This window comes from Fundulus heteroclitus, unplaced genomic scaffold (assembly GCF_011125445.2).
Source record: "Fundulus heteroclitus isolate FHET01 unplaced genomic scaffold, MU-UCD_Fhet_4.1 scaffold_53, whole genome shotgun sequence".
NCBI lineage: Eukaryota > Metazoa > Chordata > Actinopteri > Cyprinodontiformes > Fundulidae > Fundulus > Fundulus heteroclitus.
This window is the reverse complement of record NW_023396956.1, coordinates 1,060,047-1,087,546: the sequence shown is the minus strand read 5'-3', so window position 1 is coordinate 1,087,546 and position 27,500 is coordinate 1,060,047. Positions and strand designations below refer to the sequence as shown.

At 44.9% G+C, this 27,500-nt stretch overlaps 1 protein-coding gene across 6 annotated transcripts in view; it reads right to left on the bottom strand.

Moving 5' to 3' along the window:
- Positions 1 to 2,525: 2,525 nt before the first annotated feature.
- The window catches only part of hecw2a (HECT, C2 and WW domain containing E3 ubiquitin protein ligase 2a), a 37,333-nt gene continuing 12,358 nt past the window's right edge, over positions 2,526 to 27,500 (bottom strand). For 2 of the 6 annotated variants that reach the window (XM_036132706.1, XM_036132707.1), the window contains exons 7-30: positions 27,420 to 27,500; positions 26,193 to 26,293; positions 25,273 to 26,102; positions 20,520 to 20,820; positions 20,348 to 20,440; positions 19,635 to 19,785; positions 19,273 to 19,379; positions 19,065 to 19,189; positions 16,733 to 16,918; positions 16,459 to 16,593; positions 15,118 to 15,238; positions 14,949 to 15,045; positions 14,788 to 14,871; positions 14,296 to 14,378; positions 13,304 to 13,424; positions 11,726 to 11,839; positions 11,359 to 11,511; positions 9,473 to 9,571; positions 8,434 to 8,563; positions 8,203 to 8,349; positions 6,942 to 7,056; positions 6,162 to 6,247; positions 5,634 to 5,746; positions 4,729 to 4,840 (exon numbers count right to left, since the gene is read on the bottom strand). The exon at positions 27,420 to 27,500 is cut by the window's right edge and continues 59 nt beyond it. In XM_036132706.1, coding sequence (XP_035988599.1) covers positions 4,729 to 4,840; positions 5,634 to 5,746; positions 6,162 to 6,247; positions 6,942 to 7,056; positions 8,203 to 8,349; positions 8,434 to 8,563; positions 9,473 to 9,571; positions 11,359 to 11,511; positions 11,726 to 11,839; positions 13,304 to 13,424; positions 14,296 to 14,378; positions 14,788 to 14,871; positions 14,949 to 15,045; positions 15,118 to 15,238; positions 16,459 to 16,593; positions 16,733 to 16,918; positions 19,065 to 19,189; positions 19,273 to 19,379; positions 19,635 to 19,785; positions 20,348 to 20,440; positions 20,520 to 20,820; positions 25,273 to 26,102; positions 26,193 to 26,293; positions 27,420 to 27,500 — 3,685 coding nt within the window. Of the gene's footprint in view, positions 4,841 to 5,633; positions 5,747 to 6,161; positions 6,248 to 6,941; positions 7,057 to 8,202; positions 8,350 to 8,433; positions 8,564 to 9,472; positions 9,572 to 11,358; positions 11,512 to 11,725; positions 11,840 to 13,303; positions 13,425 to 14,295; positions 14,379 to 14,787; positions 14,872 to 14,948; positions 15,046 to 15,117; positions 15,239 to 16,458; positions 16,594 to 16,732; positions 16,919 to 19,064; positions 19,190 to 19,272; positions 19,380 to 19,634; positions 19,786 to 20,347; positions 20,441 to 20,519; positions 20,821 to 25,272; positions 26,103 to 26,192; positions 26,294 to 27,419 lie in introns of all 6 variants that reach the window. The other 4 variants (XM_036132710.1, XM_036132711.1, XM_036132708.1 and 1 more) reach the window with 4 other exon arrangements.

Below are 27,500 nucleotides of genomic sequence, written 5' to 3'. Positions count from 1 at the left end.
TAAAGTCAGAAAACACGACATCTGTGAGGGGACAAATACTTTTGGCAGAGTTAAAGTTTAATTTCCCACTCTGAGGCTTGGAGCAAAGAAACGTCCCTGAGGCCGGTCTCCATCCGGCCGCTGATGCTCAGATAAAACTCAGGAAAGCAGCTTTTGTGTTTTATTTGGGGGCGAACAAAGGCTGTGTGCTCCTGAAGCTTTGCCTGGTGCATTTTCTGACTGTGATGCAACATCCTCAGACGTCGCCGTGGTTCTGTTCACAGGCAGAACGTCTGATGAGCAGATCGCCGGGTCAAAGAACCACACGATGTTTTTTATTTCCAACCAAGGCGAGCAAACTGCTGAACTCAGAGAAAGAGAAAGCTCTGAAAATGTCTTCCAGCGCCGGGGCAAATATCTGAGCGCGTGTTTGTCCAACTCTCTGGGAGGAGAAGTTAACCACGGTTACGTAATCCAGCCGACGGGAAGAGGTGCAGAAGTCCGGCCCTTCTGGCTCAGGGAGCGGTGCTGTGGGCCGCTGACTCAGCACCTCTTTGTCTCTCAGGTGTTTCTGTATTATTCCAGACGATGACACCTGGGGATTTAACCCTGGAATGCTGTGCTGGTCTACGTCATGTTTTATTGTTTCAGAACTTTAAATTTACATATAAAGGTAAAGAGAACCTGAATAAATACAACAATGAGTCTTTTATATCACTGTGGAGGAATTTCTCTTCTTTACAGTACTTTTTTTAATTCAGCCCCCTTGGAAGGCTTCCCAGCCTATTAATAGCATATTAATCAGATTTAAGTCCAGACTTTGACTAGGCCACTTGAAATGTTAATTTTGTTTTGTTGAGGCAATTCAAAGGTGCATTTTAAACCATTATCTTGCTGCATAACAGAACTTTAAGGGACAAATCTTGCTTTTCATTTCTTCTTTTTAACATTAAAATCCTTAATTTGCGCTCCATCTAAAGCAGAGCTGCAACGCTTTGTTCTGAATTCCCCGTTAATTCACCTCCACGCTGCCCTCTTTGCTCCTGTTCTTAGCTGCATTTGAGAGCAACTGGTTTTTTTGGTGCCGTCTCTTTAAATCTTAAGGAGGCTCTTCACATTCCAGGTTGTAGAGCGCTTCACTCCACCTCGTTCGGCCATTTTTGTAGTCTGCTGGGGGACAGTATGATAACCAACGACCACTTGTAGTTTCATCCTTTGGCTTGGACTACAAAATCACTTTGAAAAATAAAAAGTGCTTTCCTGGAAGCACATGACCTTGTTTAGCAGCTCTGCAGCAAATACTGTAACATAAATGTTCAAAAATACGTAACAGAGAACAAAGAAAACTGAACAGCTTAAAAATCTGAAAGATCTCTGGAGCTCCTGGACCGACTCGATTCAACTGTTCTGCTCTCCTAGAGACTCCAAGGACGCAACAAGATGCACTGAAGGGCTAACAAAGTGGATTTAGCAGGACATGTCCCCTTTAAGGTCACAAACGGATGGTCAGACCTTGTTCTGCAGGATTCTCTGCTAAAGGGCAGATAATTGGTTCCATCAATTACAGCAAATCAGTCCAAAGCTCATCAACGACTCACCCAGGAGAAGAACCCAGAACATCTGAAGCTCTGCAGGCCTCACTGCTTCAGCTAAGGCCAGAGGTCTGTCTCACATTTACCCAAAAAACATTTGATGGTCCCCAGGACTTGTGGGAAAATACTCTGTGGACCTTTTTGGAACCGCTACATGTGGTGCTAAACTAAAACAGCATTTCAGAACCAGAACATCACAGCTACAGTGAAGCACGGTGGTGGTAGTGTGATGGTGCGGGGCTGCAGGAACTGGACCACTTGCTCTAACTGTTCTGCTCGTTGGCCGCAGCTACTGCACTGCAAAAACGGAACTAAAAATAAGTAATATTTTCTTAAAATTTGTGTATCTGTCCTTGATTTGAGCAGCTAAATAAGATTATATGCCAATGGAATAAGATTTTTGCACTTAAAATAGGAAGAACTGGTATCTATCATCTTATTTCAAGTGCAGTTTATCTAATTATCTTATTTTAGGGGTCAAAATACTAATTCCACTGGCAGATAATCTTACTTACCTGCTCAAATCAAGGATAAAAACCCACATTTTAAAAACATTTTACTTATTTTTAGGTCTGTTTTTGCAGTGTGGAGGAGCTGGAGCTCACCTGGGCTCTGCAGCAGAACGTTGATCCAAAGCTGATCATCAGGTCCACCTCTGAATGGACCCAAAAACAAAATGGAAACGTTAGAGCGGTCCAGTCAAAGTCCAGACTCAGACTGGACTGAGATGCTGTGGAGCGACACGAACCAGAGCAGGAAAAACCTCCAGTGTGTCTGTTTCAAACATGTAGAGCAGAGCGGGTCGGGATGAATCACTTTTTCTACCTGTTAAATAAATTCATAACTTGAAAACTGCTGTTTGTATCTAGTTAGTAATGATCCTTGGAGCAGCGGCGGATTTCAGAACATTTCAACCCGTTTAAGAACCTGAGCAGATAAATGAAAGGCCGTGTGTCATTTATCAAAGTTTTCCGTTGGTTGTCTTTTATTACAATCATTGAAGTGAAATGGAGACAAACATACAGGAGCCTTGCATAGAGTGGAGTTCTGAAAAGTGGATCCGGGTCCAGTTGGAAATGTCCGAGCAGAGATGAGCGGTGCAGCTACCTGTGAGTCCTGCCATTCCTCAGCACTGCGGTGAAAGACGTGAAGCTTCTCATGCACAAAGTTCACCCAGACATGGATCTGTAAGAACCCGGCCGGAGCCGGAGGTGTGATGTGTTGGACCCAAACACAGAACCCGCCTCATGGTCCACTTCGCAAGCCCCAAACCTTTGGTACAATCGGTGCAAAACATAGATTTTTTTTTTACACACAACAGGACAGACAGACAGACAGACACGTACGTTTATATACAAAGAGACGATCAGGACCGCACGCGTGGTTCTGAGCTCAGCCAGAACCAACCAGCCCGTTACTAAGATAGACGGAGACGCACATGTGGGCCGTTTCAGAAACATGCCGCCCACAGAGCCACAGTTCCTGTCCACTCCTGCAGCGCCACCCGTCTTCACCAGCTCCCTCACCCACACGTCTGAATGAATAGCAAGTATCCTCATGCACAAAAGCTAGTAGGAACGGTGTGTTGCACTATTTCAGCATGCAATATCGAGCTATAACACAACGCCACCTGGGGCTTTCTGCCAGGCGGAGCTCACGGAGCCGCTGACCGGACAGACCGCTGGCCCCGTGCATGCATTGGGCTGGGAGGCCTGGGGGGGGGGGGGGGTCTCTGCATCCTGAGCCTACCTCAGCGTCTGTACAGAGGAGGTGTGAGCTAACATGCACCCTGGCTGAAAATGAGCAGATATGTGTTTGTGTGTTAAAACCAGACCGCCGTCTTCTCTGAGACCAGCGCTTTAATTAATTTAATTAATTAATTAATTAGGACAGCTGTCCTCGACTGAATCCTCGCTAATGTCTCTGTTAGGCGTTGGACTCCTGATCAGAAAACCAAAAAGCTCAGAGGCACAGGAACAACAGCTGCCTCCCTGCACACAGAAACAAAGTGCGCCCTCTAGTGTTCAGGGTGGCTCCCATCAGGGGAAGCTTCATAAAAAACCTTCGGATCTTAAAACTGAACTGCAAACCACACGCCACATATTTTTGTGTTTAACAGCAGCTGGCGTCCAGAATCAGTGCATTAAAGCTACACTGTCATCAGTGCAGATTAAATGCATTAATTCAGTGATCAGGACCAGAACCGCCATAGGAGCAGCAGTCGGGTCGGTTTGCTGCTCTGGGCCTGCAGGGCATTGACTGGACCATGGTCTCCTCTGTGGAGCAAAATGTGGTCCAGCTGTGCAACACCTGTAGCCTGGTCCAAACCGGGTCATCAACAGAACTTTGATGCCAAACGCAGCAGCAGATCTGTATGTGAAGCTGTGCAGAAATGTCTGCAAAGCCAAATCACCAGAAGCAACGCTGAGAGGGGATACTCTGACCAGATAGTTACTTTTTGTTGTTGTTTAAAACATAAAAACCTTAGAAATAAAGATGTTCTGACTGACTGACACAGAAGCAGCTCAAACCGGACACCTTCTGGTGTTCAGAACCGAGGGAATCTGGACTCGTTCGTTCAACACCTTCTCTGAACGGGAACGCATCAAATCTGCTAGAAGGAAGTTCGGTTTCACACTAGAGGGGAAGTGGCTGTCATCAGAAAGGCGTGGAAAGGTCCCACGTTTAAAACGGCCTCCATCTTTCCAGCCTGACGGGGAATCTGGGGCCAAACGTCCAGTTTGTGCAACGAGGTGAAGGGCGTGTGAGTGCAGTCGACACCTCCTTGGCTCCGGAGCAGGACGAACACAGTTTGAAGGTCCAGGAGGGGAAAAGGTTGTTTTTCAGCAGCCGTCTGTGAGGTGAAGGCTGGATGAGATAAAGCACACGTGTGGCTCAGTGAGAACAGGTTCACATGAAAACGAGAAACTCTACAACCTCTCCAAGGTTCTTCAGATTCTCTGTTGGCTTTTCTCAAAGTCTCATCAAAATGTGAGAAAGGCTGAGAATCAGAGCGAGATCGGCGTGCTGAGAGATGAAGAAGCTGGAAAAAGGAACGCAGCGGGGTTTTATCCACCGTCTGTTGAGGATTGTTGTTTCTGCTTCTCTTCACTGAGAAAATCCCTTTTCTGGATACTTCTCTCCTCTGGAGCCGATGTTACTCCAAGCCAAAGGTGCTCGTTTCCTCCACAGCCGTCACCAGCTTCTCGTAGAGCATGGAGAATGAGGGGTAAGGCGGGAGGTCCAGCCGGTTGAAGCAGGTGTGAGCGCTGTGGAGGAACAGCAGACAGCAGCTCAGCAGAGCTCCTAAACTCTGCATGCATCTAGCAATTTATTACAAAACCCCTCTAAATTCCTCCCTCTGTGTTATCAGGTCATAAAAAAATCAGGAATTCAAAGTTTACATGGTGCGTTCCTCACGGCTCCCTCCATCATCTGATGACCCGTGATCTTATTTTGCTGCGTCGCCACAGGAGCCCAGCGTCTAATTTAACATTTTTAGGCATTTATCTTCACAAACATGGGAGGTTCCTCAGGGCTCCGTTCTCAGACCACTTTAAATCAACATGCCTTGCTAAGAATATACATTTTTTTGCTGAAATTCACAATTGTGCATCGTGATGTAAACGGCACAAAGGCATGGAAATAAACTCCATATGTAAGCTAAGGTACGTTAAGGCGGCTGAGGTCAGATAATCCTGGTGAATCCATGCAGTACAACCCAAATTAAATAAAGGCAACTCCTCATGTAAGCCTGGGATGTTTCGTTCCTCCCTGAAAAGTCTCCACAAACTAACAACTATGCAGATGACACCTAACTTTTCACACATCTCTGTAATAACAAACGAAGGGGAAAAAAAACACATGAGCTAAATTGTATGCCTTTTACTATTTTACTATTCATATATATGTATGTTCAACATGGCATTCCTTGTCATTTACAGTTTAAATTATGTTTGTAATGTCTCTCTTCCTCCTAATAAAAATATTAACACAAAAAAAATCTCTGTAATAACTGGATTATGCTATAAAAGGAATAGCAGCTGTGCAACAGAAGCTCACCGGGGTAAGGACGTGATCTTTCCCCACTTTTCCACGCAGAATCTGCGAGGTCCGTTGCTTCCTCGCAAAGAAGCGAAACCTTCGTAAGGAATGCTGGAGGTGCCTGTCACAAACTGCAGCAGAAAGAAGCAGCAAAGCCTTTGACTCTTGCAGATACTCTGGCCTTTAGGCGCATAGATCTACAATCAGTCTGCAATTTATTTGGTTTTTTAGTAATTTATTATTATAACACAGTCTAACCCCTGACCTGGTTCAGGGATAACAACATTCAATCACTATATTTGGGAGTTTGGATCTTTATGGTAGAAACTGGAAAAAAATGCTGCCTGACCAAATTAAAAAAGCTTAAAAAGTTTTTAATTATGAAGTCCTCAAAGATTTCAAGCTGTTAGCAAAGCCGCAGGAGCTGCAGTAAAGTTCAGCTTCTATTGCATTTATTGTTGCATCGTTAATTCTGCTGTATGTGAACGGAGCTGGTGTTATGTGAGGCGGCCTCCACCAGGGGGCAGCACCGCTCCCTCCGCATACCTGCAGCAGCCGCAGCCTCTGCTCGTTGTTGAATCTCTCCACTGCGGCCCAGAACCAGCGGACCACTATGTGGCCGTCATGGTAACCTGAGGGCAGAAGAAGAAGAAGGTGATGAAGGTGCATGATGAAAACAGACCTCCACCCAGTCCTCTTCCTCCTGCTCTTCCTCATCCTCCCCCTCCTCCTGCTCCTCCTGCTCGTCCTCATCTTCCTCCTTCTCCCTCTCCTCTTCACCCCTTCTTCCTCCTCCTTCTTGAACAGTCTCTGCTGTTTAATGTTAAAAGGATGAAGGTTCTCTCCGTCCTCCGTTAACAGAACCAGGTGGACCCGCGGTCCGGTTCTCCCAGACGCAGCGACCAGAACCCTAAAGTGATCTCTGCTAAACGCTTTGGCCTCTGCGTGACATTTACCGTGCTAAGAACCTGAGCTCATAATAGAAATAACACTTTAATGGGAATTTACACAACAGGCCCAAATAAAAACATCATTAGTTTGTCTTTGGTGCTTAATGTGCACAGATGGATGATTTTAGGAAGTTCCCTCATTTAAAGTGTGTGCAGGCGAATGAATCAGGGATTTGATCTACCAACCTTTCTGCTGTTGGTTCTACCCACTGAAAAATCCCTTCTAGCCAAGTCTGGCTCCTCTCAGAGGAATTAATTGGTTTAATTAGCGGCGTTGTTTCACCGATCATCGTCAGTGAGGCCACATCGATACGCGCTGCAGCATCCAGGTGAGTGTCAGCAGGTGTAGTGCCTCCTGCCGCCCGGCTCCACGTACCTCCTCTGTACTCCGTGTTGTTCCTCCAGTCGGCCAGGTCGATCTCTGCCGTCCCTGCAATGACCAGCTCCAGCTCCCGGGCATCAAACACCGACACCAGCCGCACATCCACCACCTGCACACATTTAATGTTGAGATCGTTTAGAACCGACTGGGACACATTTTGGGGCTTAAAGTCCTCCCAGCCAGTCTTTCTGTGAGGGAACACGTGTTTGGCTTTAGTTTACAAAGTCGCCTGAAGAGGAGACCGGCAGAGTAATGATGAAGGCAGCGACGCTCGGGTTCATAGCAGGCATTTTAGCATTTTAGTGTTTCTACCTGGAGCCGCTGCTGCGTCTGCTGCTGGCTCAGGTCACACATGGTGAAACATCTAAGTATCTTTATTAGTTTCCCTTGAGAAAAATTTGCCTTGGATACAAGGACCAGCTGCATGGCACTACATATTCAATCACTAATAAAAGAAGTCTTAGTGAAATAATAAATATAAAATAGTAACAGTTCATGGTGCAGCTCTGCTAACTGCTCAGGAAGCTAACGCTAGCTGACACATGACAGCCGTCCTGCGTGTCCAAAATCTCTACTAATAAAGATAAGACAGGATCACATCTAAGCAAACGTATATTATAAGAAGTTTGTCTTCAAGGAGAGAAAGTTACAATAGAGAAATGAATCAAAACCATCACTAAGTACATTTCAGGGTAGCTAGTGCTATTTAAGCTAACTAGCTAGCAGCTTCAGAAGGTAGCTAAAGCATCTAAAGCTAACTTTGCTAAGTTCAGAGGTAGTTGGTGTATTTAACTTTAGTGGTTATTAGACACAGATTCATCCCAAAGTTTTAATGATATCTCTGCCCTAATTTCCCTCATCACCACGGTTATAAACCATGACCAGCCTGATCATGTCTGTTTTAAACATGATCAGTCTGTTGTTTGTTTTAGAGATTCGTCTCCAATCCTCTCAGCTTGAGACATCAGTTGCCATCCACCTTCAAAATAATGAAGGCACGTGATCTGTGAGGACTTGGTCCTGTAGTTGTGTTGCATTTTTATGGGAATATGTTCCAGATTTAATTACAATCAGAAGTTTAGAAATGGCTTTGCTACTGCAAAAAAATAAATAAAAAAAGTCTCTTCCGTTATGATTTCCAAAGGTGAACGGTAAATTTTCACCTACGTCTTCCTGTATGGTGAACGGGGGTAGAAGCAGGTGTCAGCATTAAGGTAGAAAATGAGCTAATGTGATTCTGAGGACGGACGTTTACCTCATAAAAGCCTCGGACCAGGCTCTCAGTCTGCTGAGCGACGCCTCTCTCGATACGCCACTTCACCATTCGCTCGATGTACTCCTTCTTGTTCTTCTCAGACACGGGGATGCCCGCCCCGCCCGGCTTCAGCTCTCGCTCCGTGATCTGCAGGACAGCAACACTGGATGGGAACTTTCTCTGGACGGAGGTCTGCTTTGCAATGGAAGTCTGCAGGAGACGGACACGCACCTGTCCAAAGACCTCCTCGTTGACGGTGAAGGTGAGGTCCAGCATGTCCTCGATGTCGTTGTCCTTCATCCACTGCAGGCTCTGGTGGAACTCCTCATCCAGGAACTCCAGGTCACTTAAGTCACATGGGCTGCAGACACAGAACCCGTTACAGATGTTCTGATTCGCTCTTCTGAGCAGTGAGGTTCTCACTTTGGGACCAGGAGGAATACATGATCACAATTCTTTAATTTCAAGAGTTGGACCAGGTATCGATTCAAATTTCAAGAATCAATTTGATTCAGATTCCCAAGATTTAGAAGCGATTCTTTTCTATCCAATCTTAAATTGGATTGCTGCTGGTATTAAACACATTTTTTAGCTGTTATCTGAATTACATTACTGTGTAGTTATGCAACATGTTGATACTAGTTTTATATTAACATTCAACAGAAAATTAATAAAGGAATAGTCGTTAATGGCGGCTGAAGGACCAAACCTTCTTCCTGGATGTTTCACAAACATGCTGAGGGGCAGAAAACAGAGGAAGACAGATTTCTACAGCTGGACACTAACCTGGTGCTTTATTAATAATAAGACATTAAAAATGCACCTCCCGGAGTGAGAGCTGGTAATACTCAGTGAAAAATGCAGTTTTTTAAATTGATCTTTGGTTTTATTAATCGATCTTTAGGAATTAATATGAGATTTTTTTAACAGCCCAATTTAAGAATATCAGGTTTGTTGAAACAGTGAAATCTCTTGTAGACAGACTTGAATGGGATGAGATCCTGGATGCACAAAAAGCACCAATCTTTTATATAAAAGTCTCCCTTATCGACAAAAACACTAAATTAGATCATTGAAGCAGAAAAATCTAATTCAAATGACATTTTATTTGTTTTTCTCTGCTTTCTGTGTACTAATGTCTCCTATTTAAAATGTGCTCATCAGTCCAGCGTACAGTTAACAATCTCTGCTTAGATTCTCTGCACCAGACCGATGATACTACCAGACGTCAGCAGCATCCTGTCTCAGCTGGAGCCGGAGAAACACTTACATGCGAAGAAGACCCTTGTAAAACGGACGAGTAAAGAACGCGTCCAGCAGGTACTGATGAACGAGGGCCAGCCCCAGTATCCGCCCGCTGAACCGGAACCTGCATCCAAAAGGGAAGCAAAAGGCACACACCTGTGGATTCTAATCATTCCCCAGAACAGGAGCTCATTTACTGAAAAAACAAGTTTGTTCTGACTGAATAATGTAGGAAAAATATGTTTATGTTCCTAACAGAGCACTTCGCTGTCAGCCTGCAGGTCTGCTGGTGGTTCCTAGAGTCTCTAAAAGTAGAATGGGAGGCAGATCCTTTAGCTACCAGGCTCCTCTCCTGTGGAACCAACTCCCAGTTTTGGTCCATGAGGCAGACACCCCGTCTACTTTTAAGACTAATCTTAAAACTTTCCTTTCTGACAAAGCTTCTAGTCAGAGTGGCTCATGTTACCCTGAGCTACCTCTATAGTTATGCTGCTATAGGCTTAGGCTGCTGGAGGACATCAGGATCTATTTCTCTCTCTCTGCTGAGTTCTCCTACTGCTCTCCAATCTGCATTGTTTGTTGTTATTTCAGCTTTTAACTTTTTGTTCTCTGTCATTTTTCTCTTCATAGAAGGTACACCTGGTCTGACGTTCTGTTAGCTGTGACATCATCAGGGGAGGCAGATCATCCTCTATTACCATCTAACATAGAAAGTACTCCTGGGTCAATGTGAGCTTCTGAGCTTTCTGTGTCTCTGCTCTGTCTTCTCTAACATAGAAAGTACTCCTGGGTCAATGTGAGCTTCTGTGCTTTCTGTGTCTCTGCTCTGTCTTCTCTAACATAGAAAGTACTCCTGGGTCAATGTGAGCTTCTGTGCTTTCTGTGTCTCTGCTCTGTCTTCTCTAACATAGAAAGTACTCCTGGGTCAATGTGAGCTTCTGAGCTTTCTGAGTCTCTGCTCTGTCTTCTCTAACATAGAAAGTACTCCTGGGTCAATGTGAGCTTGTGTGCTTTCTGTGTCTCTGCTCTGTCTTCTCTAACATAGAAAGTACTCCTGGGTCAATGTGAGCTTCTGTGCTTTCTGTGTCTCTGCTCTGTCTTCTCTACCATAGAAAGTACTCCTGGGTCAATGTGAGCTTCTGTGCTTTCTGTGTCTCTGCTCTGTCTTCTCTAACATAGAAAGTACTCCTGGGTCAATGTGAGCTTCTGTGCTTTCTGTGTCTCTGCTCTGTCTTCTCTACCATAGAAAGTACTCCTGGGTCAATGTGAGCTTCTGTGCTTTCTGTGTCTCTGCTCTGTCTTCTCTAACATAGAAAGTACTCCTGGGTCAATGTGAGCTTCTGTGCTTTCTGTGTCTCTGCTCTGTCTTCTCTAACATAGAAAGTACTCCTGGGTCAATGTGAGCTTCTGAGCTTTCTGTGTCTCTGCTCTGTCTTCTCTAACATAGAAAGTACTCCTGGGTCAATGTGAGCTTCTGTGCTTTCTGTGTCTCTGCTCTGTCTTCTCTAAGCCCCAGTGGGTGGAGGCAGATGAGCGTTCACACTGAGCCTGGTTCTGGTTCTGCTGGAGGTTCTCCTCCCTGTTAAAGGGGAGTTTTCCTCTCCACTGTCGCTTCATGCATGCTCAGTATGAGGGATTGCTGCAAAGCCATCAACAATGCAGACGACTGTCCACTGTGGCTCTACGCTCTTTCAGGAGGAGTGAATGCTGCTTGGAGAGACTTGATGCAACCTGCTGGGTTTCCTTAGAGAGGAAACTTTCTCACCAACCTGGAGGATCTGATGGAAGCTGACTTTGGAATTGGAATTGGAGCTACCAAAACGGTGCCCACTTTCTACGCAGCGGGCACCATTTTGCTTTAGTGTTGTGATCAGCAGTCAGCAGAGGAGAGAACGTGGACAGGAAGCTCACCATTCATGGTGGTTGTCTACGAAGGCAGACATGGGGCTGATCTGCACCGTGTACGTGTCGTTGGCCGAGTACTCAAACAAGCCGTAGTACGGGTTGAAGAGCTCTCTGGACACCAGGAAGAAAAACTCTCTGGAGGGTCCACTGTAGTCCAGCCTGCAAAACACATAAAGATCATAATGCAGCTGCTGTGAGATGGATCCAGCCTCCTAAACAAGTAGCTTCAGTAGGTTGAGAAAATAACAGCGTTTCACACTTCTGATCATCAAGGTTTTTAAAGAAATTACAAAGTGGTAAAAGGGGAGAAACCCCTAAAAGAAAAGTTGAGTTTAAAACACCTAACTGTGAAAGTATATGAGATGTTACTCACCCGTCCTCGCCTACAAAGCTGACGTAGAGCTTGCTCCTCTGCAGGTCTTTGCGGGAGTAGCACATGATCTGGTTGAAGGCGTCCTCCAGCAGGTGGTCTCTGCGTATGATGAGCCTGCAGACACGTTCAGATGAAATCAAGCAGACGCAGAGTTTAGAACTCAGTGATGAAGGGAAAACTGGTTTTGTTGCCATAATCCTTCATCTCCTTTGAGTTTGCGTCCATGAAGAAATATGCTAACTTCCCCCAGCGAACGCCAGAGCAGAAGCTTCACTTTAAGAAGAACCCAGTTTGGCAGAAACAATCTAAATTTGTGAAAGTACCGCCGTGGTATATATATATATATATATATATATATATATATATATATATATATATATATATATATATATATATATATATATATATATATATATATATATATATAAAATGCACACTGTAATTTAATGTACTTAAACCTTAACACATGAGGCTCATAAGCTTCTAATATGCAGGCTGCATCTGTCAAGCTAACATAATGGTATAATTGTTTCAGTTTCTAAGTTTATTAACGATAATCTTCATTATGCTAGCTTTTTTAATTAAAGATGTGATTTTTTCGTCAAAGCTAGCTTTAGTTATTCTATTATTGTATATAAAGGTAAATTGAAATATACTTTACTGAAATCTGGTGTTCTGCAGGCTTTTAATAAATGTAACAAGTTTAAAACGTGGCTTAATGTCATTCAAGCATTTTTACTTTTTATGGTTTTTATTTCTTTATTTTTTATGTCTTTTATTTCTTTATTTTTTCAATGAGGAAACTTTATTCAAAACCTTCTGGTTACCTCATCAAAGTCGGCTCCTGCAGGAAAGTATCATCTTGACAAAGTCAGGCTTGAAAAACAAATTTAAAATTTTAATTCTGGCCACTTCTGTCCCCAAGATGTTTTAAAAGAAGGTAAGTTAAGCGCAACACAATTAAATCACAATTAAGAATCCAGTAAACTCCAAAGTTATATTCAACTTATCTAAGATGCTAACAAAGTTCAAGATGTTATTAAAAATAAAGTCAAGTTTCCTTTTTTGCTCCAAATCACAGGAAATTAATTAACTTTCTCTAAGGATTGTCTAAATAACGCCTTAAATTGAATCTACAATGGCAGAAACTCTGAATAAATTAGCAGCAGAAGTAATTAATGTTCTGTACACAGAACATTATAAATGGCTTTTATTGCTAACAGGAATTAGCCGGTCAGCCACTGCAGGAAGCTAAATTCAACGCATCGGTTACACGTTGAATACAACAGGGACATTTTTACTGCTTTACAGCTGCTTTTATGTCTGATAATTCCCACTAATCCCAGTTGGTTGAAATATATTTAGTTGTTTTCCAGAATTAAACGGCTCACGTAGCCTTCGGCTTTCTTTGTAACATTCATCCCAATTTTCTGAAAGTAAATCAGATTTTTGATGAAAACACCCTTAATTTGCTTTCAGTAACAGTTTTTCCATTTACTTTTTGTGTAAAAACAGATTATATAATTAAAAAAAACTGGATGATATGATATAACAGGACGCTGGGCCTTTATTACATACTTGACTTTCCCCGGTCCCTGACCATAACCCTTGGTCTCCAGCTTCCGGTAGAAGTTCCTCAGTTTAGCTTCAAAGTCTCTCTTATATGGAGCTGGAGCGCGAGCGTTTGCTCGAGGCGTGCCTGAAAAATAAAAAAATAAAGAGAATCAGGCAGGAGGAGGAGTACGGCGGAGATAAACAGAACAAATGTCCAGAGGCAGGTAGGACAGAGCGACGGAGAACGAGACGAGCGGATGATCAGGAGATTAAACCCAAATGAAATTCTGATGACTGGGAAACGACGTGTAATCAGAGAATCAGAAGTATTGGATGCAGGTTAATCCTGGATTGGTTCTGTGGTTCAGACTCTCATCAGTTTAACAGCAGATCTGCAGACAAACATCAGACCCTCTGAACTTAAACAATACCGTGGATTTATTCTCACTGGAAGGTCTTTGTGGGGTTTTCTGCAGAGATACCGACTGCAAAAGGTTTTTATTTAGGAGGATAAAACCAGATTCAGAGCCGGTTCTGTTCCTGTTAAGTTTCAGGCATTTTGCTGTTTTCTAAATTTAGAAACTGCAGTTTGAAAAATCTCAGAAAATGTAGAGAGAAGTCTCTGAATGTTAACTCAGTCTTTACTGTTCTGACAGATATTTCATGCAAATTCCTCTATGGTTGAAATAAACCTAAGCAACCTTATAATTCATACTAAAAACATAAATATTAGTTTAGGTTTTTTTCTTCTGGTTGTCCTGGTTTTCAAACTCTTTAAAGTCCAAAGACGAACTTGGAGAGACGTTCAGAAAAAGCCAGAAGAGATGAAAGCGTATGAGGAGCGGAGCAGGAGGTTACGCCATGTCTGCAGGAAGTCTGCTGGGTTTTTTATTACTTTCTGAACAAACAATACTGCTTGATTTTAAAATGCTGTAATCAAAACTTTTATTGCTTTTGTTTCATAAAAGGTGGGAATGCAATAAAACATCGGTCTGGCTGTGCAGACAGAGATTTACCAGGGGAGCTCTGAGGAGAGGACAGGCTGTAACCGGGATGGAGCAGCGGCGGCACGTATGACATCACTTCCTCCTCAAACAGGCTGCAGAAAGGAGAGAGGTGGACATCAGAGCAGAGCAGATTAAACAGGAGATTCACTACAGGGTCAGAAATAAGGCGGCTGTGTCTCCTGATCAGGGACAACAGAACTTGAGAGGATTCCCCAAATTCGCTCCTGGGAGGATCGAGTGGAGAAAACTGCACAGTTCTGTCCGGGAAACAGAAACTACCTAAAAAACTAAGAATGCAGCTAGAAACAACAGTTCTGCCAAAATCCACAAAGCTGGACCGAAGCGTATATAATAGCTTTTTGTATTAGCTTACATCACGCTACTCTAGTATAATGAACGTTTCCAGACTTGCAGGAAGAGACTCGTTAAGAACTGGCAGCAGAGCAGTGATGTTGAGCTCAGCGGGTTCTGGAGAGCGTCCTGCAGACGGCAGCGGCTCACCTGAGCAGCATGACCAGGTCGGCGTCACTGGAGAGACGGGCCAGTCCGTTGACGCCCTCGCTGCGGATGAACTGCACCTTCTCCCTGCAAACATACGCAGACGTCAGGGTTACCTGAAGGGGATGCATCAGAGGTCACAGGTTAAATGCTGCCTCGCGTACTTCAGGGAGTGATTCCTGGCCAACTCAGGCTGCCGCTCCTGCAGGATGTCAAAGATGTTGGGCTGCCGTAGGAACGCCACTATCTTGTCATTGTAGGCTGCAGGAGAACAGACGAGAGTGAGAGGAGCGCCGTGTGCGTGTCTACGAGTGCTGCAGGCGGCGGACTCACCCACAGGCACCACGTCGTGGTAGGGGCTGCGGCTGGAGCCGCTGAAGGTGCTGGAGGGGCGCGGCATGGCGGGCAGGCCGCTCTGCCGCGAGTCGTCCACCACCTGAGACAAAAGAAGGCACTACAGCTCAGGTGGCATCCTGGTTCTGGGCCCGGCCCACAACCCAGGAGTCTCTGCGTGTGTTCTGGGCCGGCAGAGCAACAGCCAACCGGGGGGGGGGGGGGGGGGGGGGGGGGTTCAGTTCTGTTTGCCAGAATTTACCTACACTAGTGGACGACTATCTCCAGAACATTGCCAGTATCTGAGGCCGGTCCTCACCTTTCACCTGTCAGCCAGCAGCTCGCCATGATTCACCTCATTGCAGATAAACTCTGGTTTTGTCTCAAACTGAGATTTCTGTGGGATTTCTCATAGATGTGAGAATAAAAGAAACGAGCCGCAGAGACTGAAAGTTTGCTACGGTCAGAAACAGTAGAAATGTGGTGAAAGTCTGAAGGAAACAGTGACAGACCTTCAGAGAGTCTGTTTATGGACCAGGAATTGGCCTGTAATTTCACTGAAGATCTGAGCGGTTCGGCCTTTAAATGAAGTCCTCAGGACTGGATAAAGCTCTTTACCGTGCAGAGCGGCGATGGCAGAAGCGAACTGATGGGATCATTGAAGACTCTACAGGTCTCGGTGTATCAGATCTTAAAGGCATACTATGCAACATTTTTTAGGTATTTAATGTGTTCCATACCGTTTTGGATGATTAAATGAGTCATTTCAGGTCGAACAAAGGTTTTCTCGGCCGCCCTGGTGGTCTGTGGGGGAAATACCGTACTTGCAATTGCAGGAGCAGTCGGCCCGCACCCACAGGCTCAGTAGTCTGGTGCATCGCGAGAGTCGGTCTTGCTTTACGGCGAGAACTCCATGTGTTTTTGCCCTGCCATTTACTGTATGCACGCGCGAAAGCAACAACAAAGAACCGCGTGTTAACGTCAAATAAACATGCAAGCATATTGAGTTTTTTTTTTAAATTATTATTTTTATTATTATTATTATTTATTTTTTTATGTCAAGACAGCGCTGCGGGAAGCTTGATGTTCATACCTTCACTGTGTTAGTCATTGTTTGTACTGCCGTTTTTTCCACTTTTCATTGTTCGCCTGTCTGCTAAGCTCAAAACAACCGCGCCTGGCTTGATGGAGAAACCAGAACAGCTGAGCATCTTTACGACAGTGCACTTTTACTTTCGCCCTCTGGGGGGAGCCTCGCTGGAAAATCAACCCCGGTTGCATAGTATACCTTTAAAGGTGGTGAGAGAGTTACGTTGGGTGAACTGGCGGCCGGGTTCTTACCTCTCCGGCGCTGTGGCTTCGCTGGCGGCTCAGGTGTTGGCGGTGGGCCAGAAGCCCGGTGGATCGGGAGCTCTGGAGGGGCAGCCGAGGGTCGATGAAGGTCGTTGATCGACAGTTGTGATCCACAAAGAAAGGCTGAAGATCAAAGCCAGTAAACTCTAGTTCATGCTAATCAGATGTGTTTGTCTGCACCTCACAATCGGCTGCACAGCTACCTGAACGCAGCCCAGGTGTAATAATCAGAGTTAGGGACCCTAACCCGGCAGGGACCCACCTTCCCAGTGTGGTCGTGCTTCATCTCCCAGCCCCGGGGGAGCTCCAGCTGCTTGTTGGCGAACATGTTGAGGAAGGTGACGAGGTCTCGGTTGTGCTGGTAGCGCTCAAAGTAATGAGCGTCGCGGCGCACCTTGCTGATCATGTGCTTCAGGCAGGTGTTGCTCGTAAACATGCGATAGGCACTCTGGACAAAGACGACAGGAAGGCAGCAGGTCAGCGTGCGTTTCCTCAGAGAACCGACCACGGGCCCCATCAGGGCGCTGACACAGTGCTAATCAACAGCCAACGTTTAAAATTCAGCAGGAATACAGACAGGCCCATCAGAATCACCCGTGTACCGTCACGTTCTGGAGAAACTGCGGTTGAACTTGTCTGGGGTAGCTTTCTAACGAGCAAAGCTAAAACTTAGAGATGATTTAGGGAAATTATCTAAAACTACTAACTACCAGCAGATCAAGCACATACCGCATTAGCTGGCTAATTTACTTCTAGCATCGTTTCATTCTGTTAGCTTTGACATCATCTGGGGAGGCAGATCATCCTCTATTACCATCTAACATAGAAAGTACTCCTGGGTCAATGTGAGCTTCTGTGCTTTCTGTGTCTCTGCTCTGTCTTCTCTAACATAGAAAGTACTCCTGGGTCAATGTGAGCTTCTGAGCTTTCTGTGTCTCTGCTCTGTCTTCTCTAACATAGAAAGTACTCCAGGGTCAATGTGAGCTTCTGAGCTTTCTGTGTCTCTGCTCTGTCTTCTCTAACATAGAAAGTACTCCTGGGTCAATGTGAGCTTCTGTGCTTTCTGTGTCTCTGCTCTGTCTTCTCTAAGCCCCAGTGGGTGGAGGCAGATGAGCGTTCACACTGAGCCTGGTTCTGGTTCTGCTGGAGGTTCTCCTCCCTGTTAAAGGGGAGTTTTCCTCTCCACTGTCGCTTCATGCATGCTCAGTATGAGGGATTGCTGCAAAGCCATCAACAATGCAAAATTCATGTGACAGGTTGGTTGCTAATTCCTGCTTACTTACAGTTAATAGACTAAACAGTTGTTGTCTTTACTGAAATAATAATTTTTAGAGTCAGTTTTTATGTTGTAGCTTAAAAAATGACTCAAACAACAAAATTCCTCCGCTGTAAAAATAGTGAACACATGAACAACTGACTCACATAATGGTGAGTAAAAATCTTTTATAAAGAAATGTTTTAAGCTGAGGGAAATCCGTGTTTTAAGCCTGAGGTTCGGTAGCTCTAAGCGGCTGTTAGCTTAGCGTAGCCGTTTGTGGCTGATTCTCCAAACTGACACAGCTTCAACAGAAAAAACCTGCAGCTTTAGACGATTGTTTTCTAATTAATTAACCAATTTAGCTTTCTGGGCCTCTTGTTGTTGCTCTAAACTCAACAACAAACCAGTAAAAATAATCCATAGGTGGATTGTTTCTGTTTACATTTTATGAACTGTCATTGTTATTTTTCCTGAAAATTCTTTTAAATTAAACAGAAAAATTAAAGCCTTCCACCCCTGAGGGGCAATTAGAGATTCCTTAACAGGCTTCAGTTTATATAAAAGGACTTTTGATCATTTTTAGTGTCTTTCTGTCTTTAATACTTAGAGCACTTTGTGTTACAGTTGGCTGAATGAAAAGTGATCAAGTTTGATTGATTGATTGATTTATTGATTGGTTGGTTGGTTGGTGTACATTAAGCAGAGTTTTGTTTTCTTTGGCAGTAAACACCGTATATCTGGATGTCACTCTGCAAAAATAGAACTAAAAATAAGTAAAATTTTCTTAAAATGAATGTAGTTCTCCTTGATTTGAGCAGGTAAATAAGATTATCTGCCAACAGAATGAGTATTTTGACCCCTAAAATAAGATAATTAGACATACTGCACTTGAAATAAGATGATGGAGATGAATTGTTCCTATTTTAAGTGTAAAAATCTTATTCCATTGGCAAATAATCTTATTTATCAGCTCAAATCAAAGAAAAATACTCTCATTTCAAGAAAATATTTCTTATTTTTAGTTCTGTTTTTGCAGTGCACGAGTACTAGTGGCAACCAAAGCCATCATGTAACATGAGATTATCCTGCAGGAATATCTTAAGGTCTCTTATTTTGGCTTTTATGCATGTCTGGGTTTTATTGCTTGTTTTTAAGAGCTCTATGTAGAGGCTTCTGATTGGATAATTTTTGTTGGTCGATATCTGTGTTTGGAGGCATCTGATTGGCTGGAGTCTATTTTAAGGGCGAGTGTGAATGTTTCACCATAATGAAGGCAAACATCCAGAGCATGCAGATGTGGCGATAGAGGAGCAGGTTAAGCGGTAGAATTACTGACAGGGTTTGAATGCAGCACGGTGAAGAAGTCAGGGCTGCACAGGAACTTGGCGCTGGGCGACTGCAGCAGCAGGGAGAGGCGTGAGCGGCCGCTGGAGTGAGCCACGGCGCTTTCTCTGCGGTACTCTGCAACAGATTCAACAAACCAGTCAAGGATCGGGACGAAGCGCAGCTGCTCCTTTAAACCGGCGTTTTTAGGGAGAACTGACCAGAAATGGAGTGAGGCATCAGTTCACCTTCTGGCTCAGGGAGGAGGTCAGCGGAGGTTTCCTCTGATCGATCGCTGTTGGTTATCGTCCTCCTGATGCTCTGATATCTGTCATCAGGAGAGGACAAACAGGCTGGGTTCACATTTCTCCTCAGTAGCTTTGAAAACATGGAGAAAGATTAAAACTCGCAGAGAAAGACAGACAAAAGATTTATCCCCTTAAAAAGTCACAGAAAGACCAGAAAAATGTCCTAAATGTACTAAAAACCAAATTCTGTTTTGTTTTCTTGTGTTTTAAAAGTTTTTTTCCTGCCGTTGGTCATCCAGCCAGCCCTGATGGTGCTCGGTGTTTTCAGAGCCCACCTGCGGTTGAGCTGCTCCATCTGCTGAATGGAGTTGGAGCGGGTCAGGCCCTGCGGGGCGGGGGGGCCGGTGGGACGCTGCCACGTGGTGGTCCTGTTCACGTGGTCCACGAAGAAGATCCTCCCGTGGCTGTCGATGCGAGCCTCCCAGTCTGACAGGTTAATAATAAATGAGAAGTTTAATGGCTCCAGACTGTAAAACCCTGAATCTGACAGGAAATCAGCTTTTATTCTTTTTTCTATAAGACTCTGAGAAGTAAATTCCTTCTGCTTCTATCTTCAGCTGATCACAACAGACTCACACGATTACTTACACGACAAAGCAGAGCAGCGACAGAAACAGCTGATTGGTTGATTGATTGATTGATTGATTGATTGATTGATTGATTGATTGATTGATTGAAAAGCTCAACCTGAGTCTGATCCACCCAAAGCTCACCGGTCCAGTTAAAGTCCCAGCAGCGTTTATGTTTGTGATGGTGGGACAGGAAAGGCTTTTTTCCAGCATGTAGACAGAGTCAGACGTTTTTGTTAGTTTCACTGGATTTTCTGTTGTTATTATTGCTGTTTAGAAGCTATTTCTTCTCTTTGTTTCTAAAAATCAACACATATCTGCCTATGGTGAAAGGTTTTCTTGTCTTTCCCATTTTGAAGAATAGCTAAATCAAACGGATAACCCCCCCCCCCCCCCCCCCCCCCCATGCAGACACTCACTGGGAGGCAGCGGCTCGTCCACTCGCTGGTACCGATGGATGTCGTGACGCACCGACGGCAGTGACCGTACGGGATGCCCGTTAACGGGAGCGTCTAACAGGAGGCAGAGACTGAATTTGTGGATCAAGTTAGCAGAAATATTAAAGTCTAAGATGAGCTTAAAGCACCATACCTTCCTCCCTCTCTGTTTCCGTTGTAACGCGCTCCACATCCACCGCCTCCTCCAGCGTCTTCTGCCCTTCCTGTTCCTCATCAGCACCGCCCGTCGCCTGCAGGCTCAGCCTCCTCACACCGGTCTCCTCCACCTCCTCCTCCGCCTCGCTGGGAGCTGCAGGTCCTCCTTCGGCCTCAGTGGCTTCAGCTCCACCATCCTCCTCCTCCTCCTCCTCGTTCCCAGGTCCGGCGGCCGGCGGGGGGCCTGGCTCCACGTCTCCCCCCGGGTCGATGGCGGTCGCTGCTCCTTCCTCTGCCTCCTGCACACAGACAGAAGCACGTAAACATCTGATCAAAGACTTTAGGACCAGTCTGACCCGCTTTAAACCGCCAGAACCGAGCACTGCAGCACCAAATGTCGCCCAGATTCTGCACCATCCGGGTCATTCTGACCATAAAACCATCTTTTAATAACCAACAAAACCAAACAAACTGATAGAAGGAAAATGCCCAGATAAAATAAATCAGTCTATAGAACCAGGTCTTCTTTTGGGCTTTATGTCTTTTCGCTTTGCTTTTAGAAAAATACGCTACATTTCAGAACTTTGGCTTCATTTCCTGTTTTTAAACACAGACTAAAAGACCTTTTTAAGGAGTCATGTAATAGTTTTGTGGATGAAGGCGATGCTTATTACACGTCTGTAAAGGCTTGTTAGACACTTTCAGTCTAACATTGTAAATAAAACATTGTTCTTAATGTTTTGCCTGGTGAAATAAAGATTTATATATAATCTGTTGAAGCATTTATATATAATCATGTTGGACCAGCGCCAACATTTGGACCCGACCCTTTCTGTCCACTCTGTCCTGTGAACGTTTCCCCAAATCGCTCTGATTTTGAGGACATCTGCTCTATTTGAAGGAAAGTAACCCCACAGCATGATGCTGACACCGCCGTGTTCGCCTGTAATGATGCACAGGACTGTTTCTGGCCCAAAACATCTGGATCTCTGACCCAAAGGTTCCACTTTGGTTCCATTAGACCAGAACAAATCCATCCACGAGGCTTTGGGAGATTTAAACCAGAACTGGGTTTGTTTTAGAAGACAAAGGTTCTGCCTCCTCCGTTCAGCTGTAAGGAGAACACAGGAAGCCGTTGTCACATGCAGAACCCAACCAGAACCTGCTGAAAGGTCCAGTGAGCCTGGCGTTCTCAACAGGAAACCACGCGACACACGGTGGAGGCAGCATAGAGTCCGGATCAACCCTGAAGCAAAGTAACGTTCCGGACTCTGGCCGAGCCAGAAACCAGAACCAAATCTGACGGAGAGGCCCAGAGACGGCGGAGACGTCCTCCATATTAAGATGTGGGATGCTGACAGAGTCCTACCAATAAAAGCTGAAACTATCAAAAGCTGCTTCCTCAGAGTGTTAATGTCAGGATGTGCAAATTATGCAACTGGTTTTATTATTGTTACATTTTTCTAAAACATTGGAGTTCTTCAGTTGAATTGAACTGGGAGGACAGTTTAGATGATTTATCATGTTATTACACAGCTCATGTCCAATCGTAGATCGACTCACATTAAAAGGTAGAAAAGTTTAGAAATTGTTCTAATTTTACATCAGAAAAACAGAATTTTAAAAGCAGGAGGTGAACTTTTTTTCCTTTTAAACCAAATTAGTTGCAGAAACATGATGAGAAACTGTCAGAGGCTGATCTGCTGTGTTTGGCTCCGACTCAGGGAGAAATTAACTTAAGTCACTTTGGCTTGTTTAAGAAGAATAAGCTTTATAAAATATGTTGAAAACAACCGTTTTCGCTGTCCTTGCATCAGTCATAAACACGCTGCGTTCAAGTGGAGCTCTGAAGAGTAAGCTAAACATGATACATTCCCAGGTTTAGTTTAAGCCTTAAAGGTACAGTTGACAATTTGTGTGAGGAGATTATCAGCATCTTACATGCAGAGATTAAGTCCCACTGGAAGTCCTCATATATTTTTCTGCTGATGCTTTTGTACTTTATGGTAAAGAGAGAGGATGGTTCGTTTGGCAGAGAAACCCTTTGGTATTGAAATGTAACATATTCCAGTTAAACTTATACTTTCCATTTAACTCAGTTGTAGGAGTGTGTTGTCATCCTGAGAGGGCTGCGAACATTTCTGGGGTCTCCAGCAACAGAGGCACTCCCGATCCAGGGTTTTGTAACGTTAAGCGCATGTCATCGGCATACAGGCAGATTTTATATCCTACACCACGTATGATTATACCCTCACGTCTGATCGTCTGGAATAACGGCTCAATAAACAAAAAAGACTTGGGCAACCCCCCTGGAGTTTAATTGGGTTTGACAGGCTGCCATTTACTTTGATCCGTGCAGTAGGGGACAAATATAATATACTACATAAAGTCCTGAGAAAAGCCAAAACGGCCGTTACCTGACAGAGAAAGTGTCAGTTCACTGAGTCAACCTTCTCAGCATCTAAACTGAGAAACTCCACATTACAGATCTGTCCTTGATATATGTAAGGTTTGCCGTACGTTGTCTCCTGGCTAGTATTAAGCCAAACAGCTAAAAATCCATGTTTAAGACACTAATGGGCCAATAAGACTTACAGTCCAATTTATCCTTTCCCTCCTTATGAATTACAGAGATAAAGGCTTCTCTCCAGGAAGGAGGAAAGCCCCACCTTCATGATGACGTTAAAACAGTCTTTAATTATGGGTAGCAATGACTTTCTCTAAAGTCTATACCCCTCCGCTGGATATCCATCTGTATGCCGGTGATTTACCCGTCTTAGGTGCTGAGATTGTGCTGCTTATTTCAGGGTCTGTGATGTCATTGTGATTTTTGCCCAAAGAGGGACGATCTAGTGCCTTCAAAAACTGTTAAATCTTTTCTTCCTCCAACTTACATGGCTGGGTGTACAGTGATGTCTAATAAACTAAATTATCTTTGAATTCCCTCTATCTTGGTCATCATTTTTTTTTTTTTTTTGGGTCTCTTATTTTATAAACTGATCTGTCTCTTGTTGCCTTCAACCTTTCCATCCCGATAGTTTTGCAGCTCTTGGCCCGTTTTTCTCTACATCTTCCATATGAAGTATTTTCTATTTTTTGTTTGATAGGTGTCATCAATGCCAAAAGAAAATTATGCTTTTTACTGCTATGCATCCAAAGATCTGAGTCCAGGACTCTAAGTCAGTCAGTTTTCTGAGTTTCTCGTTTTTCAAGGAAGCAGCTTTGGCCATAAGTAAACCTCTAAAATAAACCTTAATCCCACAAGATTGACAGGCTAGCCTCGCTATTATCATTATTGGCTAGGAACGTCTTCCATCATCTCTGCCTTAAATGTCAGGCTATTTAACATTCTGGTATTTAATCTCTAAGCTGTTTCTTTCTTTATTCCATCCTAAATGTTCCAAGGTAAACTGCCGTGCACTGCAAAAAGGGAACTAAAAGTAAGTGAAACTTTCTTAAAATCAGTGTATTTTTCCTTAGAGCAGGTAAATACTACTATTTGCAAATGCATAGCTTTGTTTCTGTTCCCCCCCCCCCTCTGTTCCTCAAGTTCCAGTGGTATCTCCTTATTTACTGGTCGTCCCACAGACCAATCATTGTGACACGCTCACGTAACACCAGTGTTCGTGCTCTTTCCTTTATTTCCTCGTGCTGGTTGTGCACTTCTAGTTTTTATGTATCTGGTTTGCTTAGTGGTTAGCTTAGCAGTTAGCTTAGCAGTTAGCTTGGGTGTTAGCTGTTCATTGTAGCACCGCTGCTCTCACCATAGAGTTTGAACATGGCGAGTCACAGGAAGCAAACTTCGTTCATATTTATGAGAAGAAGAGGAAGGCCTCGGTAGAAAGAAAGAAAACCTGAGAGGATTTGGGAGATTTTTTTCCCCACGCGATCCCTCTGAGGAGTGGAAGAGCCGGTAAGACGGCCTAACGCAGCGATTCAGAAAGGGACTGGGGAAACTTCTGGAAAAATCAGAAAACCTAGCTTTAATGATCTGGAGATAAAAGTTTAATCCCCTCATCAAATCTTTGTTCGCTGAACTGATGAGTAATTTAGAGTCGCTCAAAACATATTAAATCTTCTTTAGTGCTGACAGAGCGTCTGCATTGCTCAAAGCGTGACAGTATATTTGAAAACTTTTCCACTTTGAAGTCTAAACCACAGCCACTGATGTTGAGGATTAACCCCTCCGTCTGCTGCTGTGGTGATCAGGAACCCCCTCAGCCGCTAGTTGTAGGAAAAACTTTAATTTACAGCAACACACTAAAACCGAATATTCTGTTGCAATAACCGTTACTTAAATGGAGTCAATAAAATCCTGCGGGCAGGTGAGACTATAGGACATTTTAAAAGGACTCAGTGCTCTCTTGTATTTGGAATGAGACAGCCATACATCCACAGCCTTTATCCTGCAAGCTAACTTATAGTCACTTCAAAGACAGATGGAGTTTGTATCATCCGCAGATATTCAGTGAAGAAAGACTTGGAGACGTGTCCCAGAGAGCTGCTGCAACATTTAGGAAGCTCTCTGATCTTACATGATGCTGCGTACCTTGCTATATCACACCAGGCGGATACAAACCCACGTCTGGTCCGGTATTTTCTCTTTAACCGCGTGTTTCATGTTGGAAAGTTATTGTTATGCAATAGTTCCATCAGGCTGAAGTCTTACACATAAAAATACATTCTGAGGGTCTTTTGAAGGACTCTTTGAAAGGAATGAATAAAATCTCTGATGAATCTCGTGAACTCACCACCGCCGTGGCCATTGTGGTCGGACCGCTCTCTGATGATGAGAAAACGGTCTGAGGAGCCGTCGCCATGGAGCAGGAGTCCATCTCTGATGTGGGATCGTCGCCTGCTGCCGCGTCTGGTTCTGGAACCTCTCCACCCTCTTGCAAAGCACCATGGGTAATATTCTCAGCGAGAAGAACCTCCTCGCCCACCTCCAGGAAAACTTCTGGTTCCAGAACATCGTCCATGTCCAGATCTGGCTCCACGCCCGGAGGCCCCTCCTCCATGCCTTCGCCTGCGGACTCCTGCTCCTGAACCGCAGCTTCTGGCCGTTCCTGCCTGAGCTCCAGAAACAAGTCGTCTTCTTCTGGGCCGCTAACATCAGGAGGTTCTCCGTTCATCAGCAGCGGCGACGGAGGCATCGGCGGCAGGTCGTTCATACCAGACCTCTCCTCGTCCTCGTCTGAGTCGATGTGTAAAATGTCACTCAGTCTATGGTGAGTCGGGAAGCTGGAGCAAAGTCTCGGCGAGGCGGCACCCAGAGGTCTCTCACCGGGACCTTTAGGGGCCTCGATGGCGTCCAGGCCCTCGCTGAGGGACCTCTGAAGGATGGACTGCTCAGAAACCACCACAGATTCTACAAATCTGGCCGATCGCACCACAGGCAAGTCTTTCTCCGGTGAGGCTGTGGCTCCGCCTTCCCACATGCTTTGGGGTCCCTGGTAGGCGGTTGGAGAGGGGCCCGCAGAGACCACACCTGGAAGAGGGTGGGGCAAGTCCTCGTCGTCGGAGGGAGTCCCTGGAGCTCCGTTCAGCGAGGAGATGCCGATGATTGAATCTGGAGAGGCACCTGCAGCGGGCAAGAGGACCAGCAGCTGATGAGGACAAAGGCAAGGCGATGAGGAGTTACAGGAGGATAAACGTAGAGAAGCAGGTTCACCATCAGGCCCCGTGGAGGTCAGCTCCACCTTAAACTGAAGCTGCCCGCTGACGTGTTCGGTGGGTAAGCGCCGGCACAGCTGGAAGCTGACCGGCTGGACTCTGCACACAGAGAAACACATCGCTGCGTTGGAATGAAGACCAGGGAGGATTCAGATGAGCAACTGATGCTAGAGACATAAATAACCCCCCCCCTGATGTTTGGTGAGACGCCTCCTGTGAACCACACCCTGTCATTCTGATGTCTGCCTGGTTCATGTAAACTGTCCTGGATCAGACTAACCTCAGCCAGCTGTGTAGATGATTCCTCAGGATGTCTCCATCAGAGAGACACACGGCAAAAAGGGAACTAAAAGTAAGTAAAAATGTCGTGAAATTAGTATATTTTTCTTTGATTTGAGGAGCTAAATAAGACTATATGCCAATGGAATGAGTATTTTTACCCCTAAAATAAGATAATTAGACATCCTGCACTTGAAATAAGATGATGGAGATGAATTGTTCCTATTTTAAGTGCAAAAATCTTATTCTATTGGCAAATAGTCTTGTTTACCTGCTCTAATCAAGGAAAAATACACTGATTTCAAGAAAATTTCACTTAATTTTAGTTCCCTTTTTGCAGTGCACCATGTCTCTCTGATGGAGACATCCTGTCTCCATGGAGGCTGGTTTCAGCCACAGCGCTCTGCGGCGCCACCTGGAGGTAAAAGCCTGTGTCAGGATGTGTGGCTCTGCAGAGATGTTAGCGGACCTTCTCCTGATCCTGGACCTCTACAGGTCCTGGATGGAGGGAAGGTCAGCCCTGATGATCCTCTCTGCAGACCCGATTGGACCGGTTCTGTTCTGTTGATGATCCGAACCACCCAGTGATGGAGGAACACAGAACAGACGATGGATGATGGACGTGGAGAAGACAACCAGCAGCTCCTGGATGTCTGGAGCTGCTGCAGGAGGTCCAGTCTCTGCTGGACCTTCTTCAGGACAGGGTCTACGTGTGAGGACCATCTCAGGTTGGTTCCTAGGAACCACAAGTGTTCTACATCAGGTAGAGTTAAAGATGGAAGCATGGGGGGTGTTCTCCAAACAAGAACTCCCTTGGATGAACTGAAGGTTAGAAACTGGCTCCAGGTGAGGACTAGATGTCTTCTACCAGCGACCAGCCTTGATGCTTCAGCTGTATGTATAGATCTGAGCCTACAGATGAAGGAGCCACGTTTCCGTCTCCTACCCTGGGATCTTTTCAATGAGCCGCTGCACAGGGATCGCCAGCTGACCGAGGAAACGCTTGATGATTGGACGACTTTTGGCG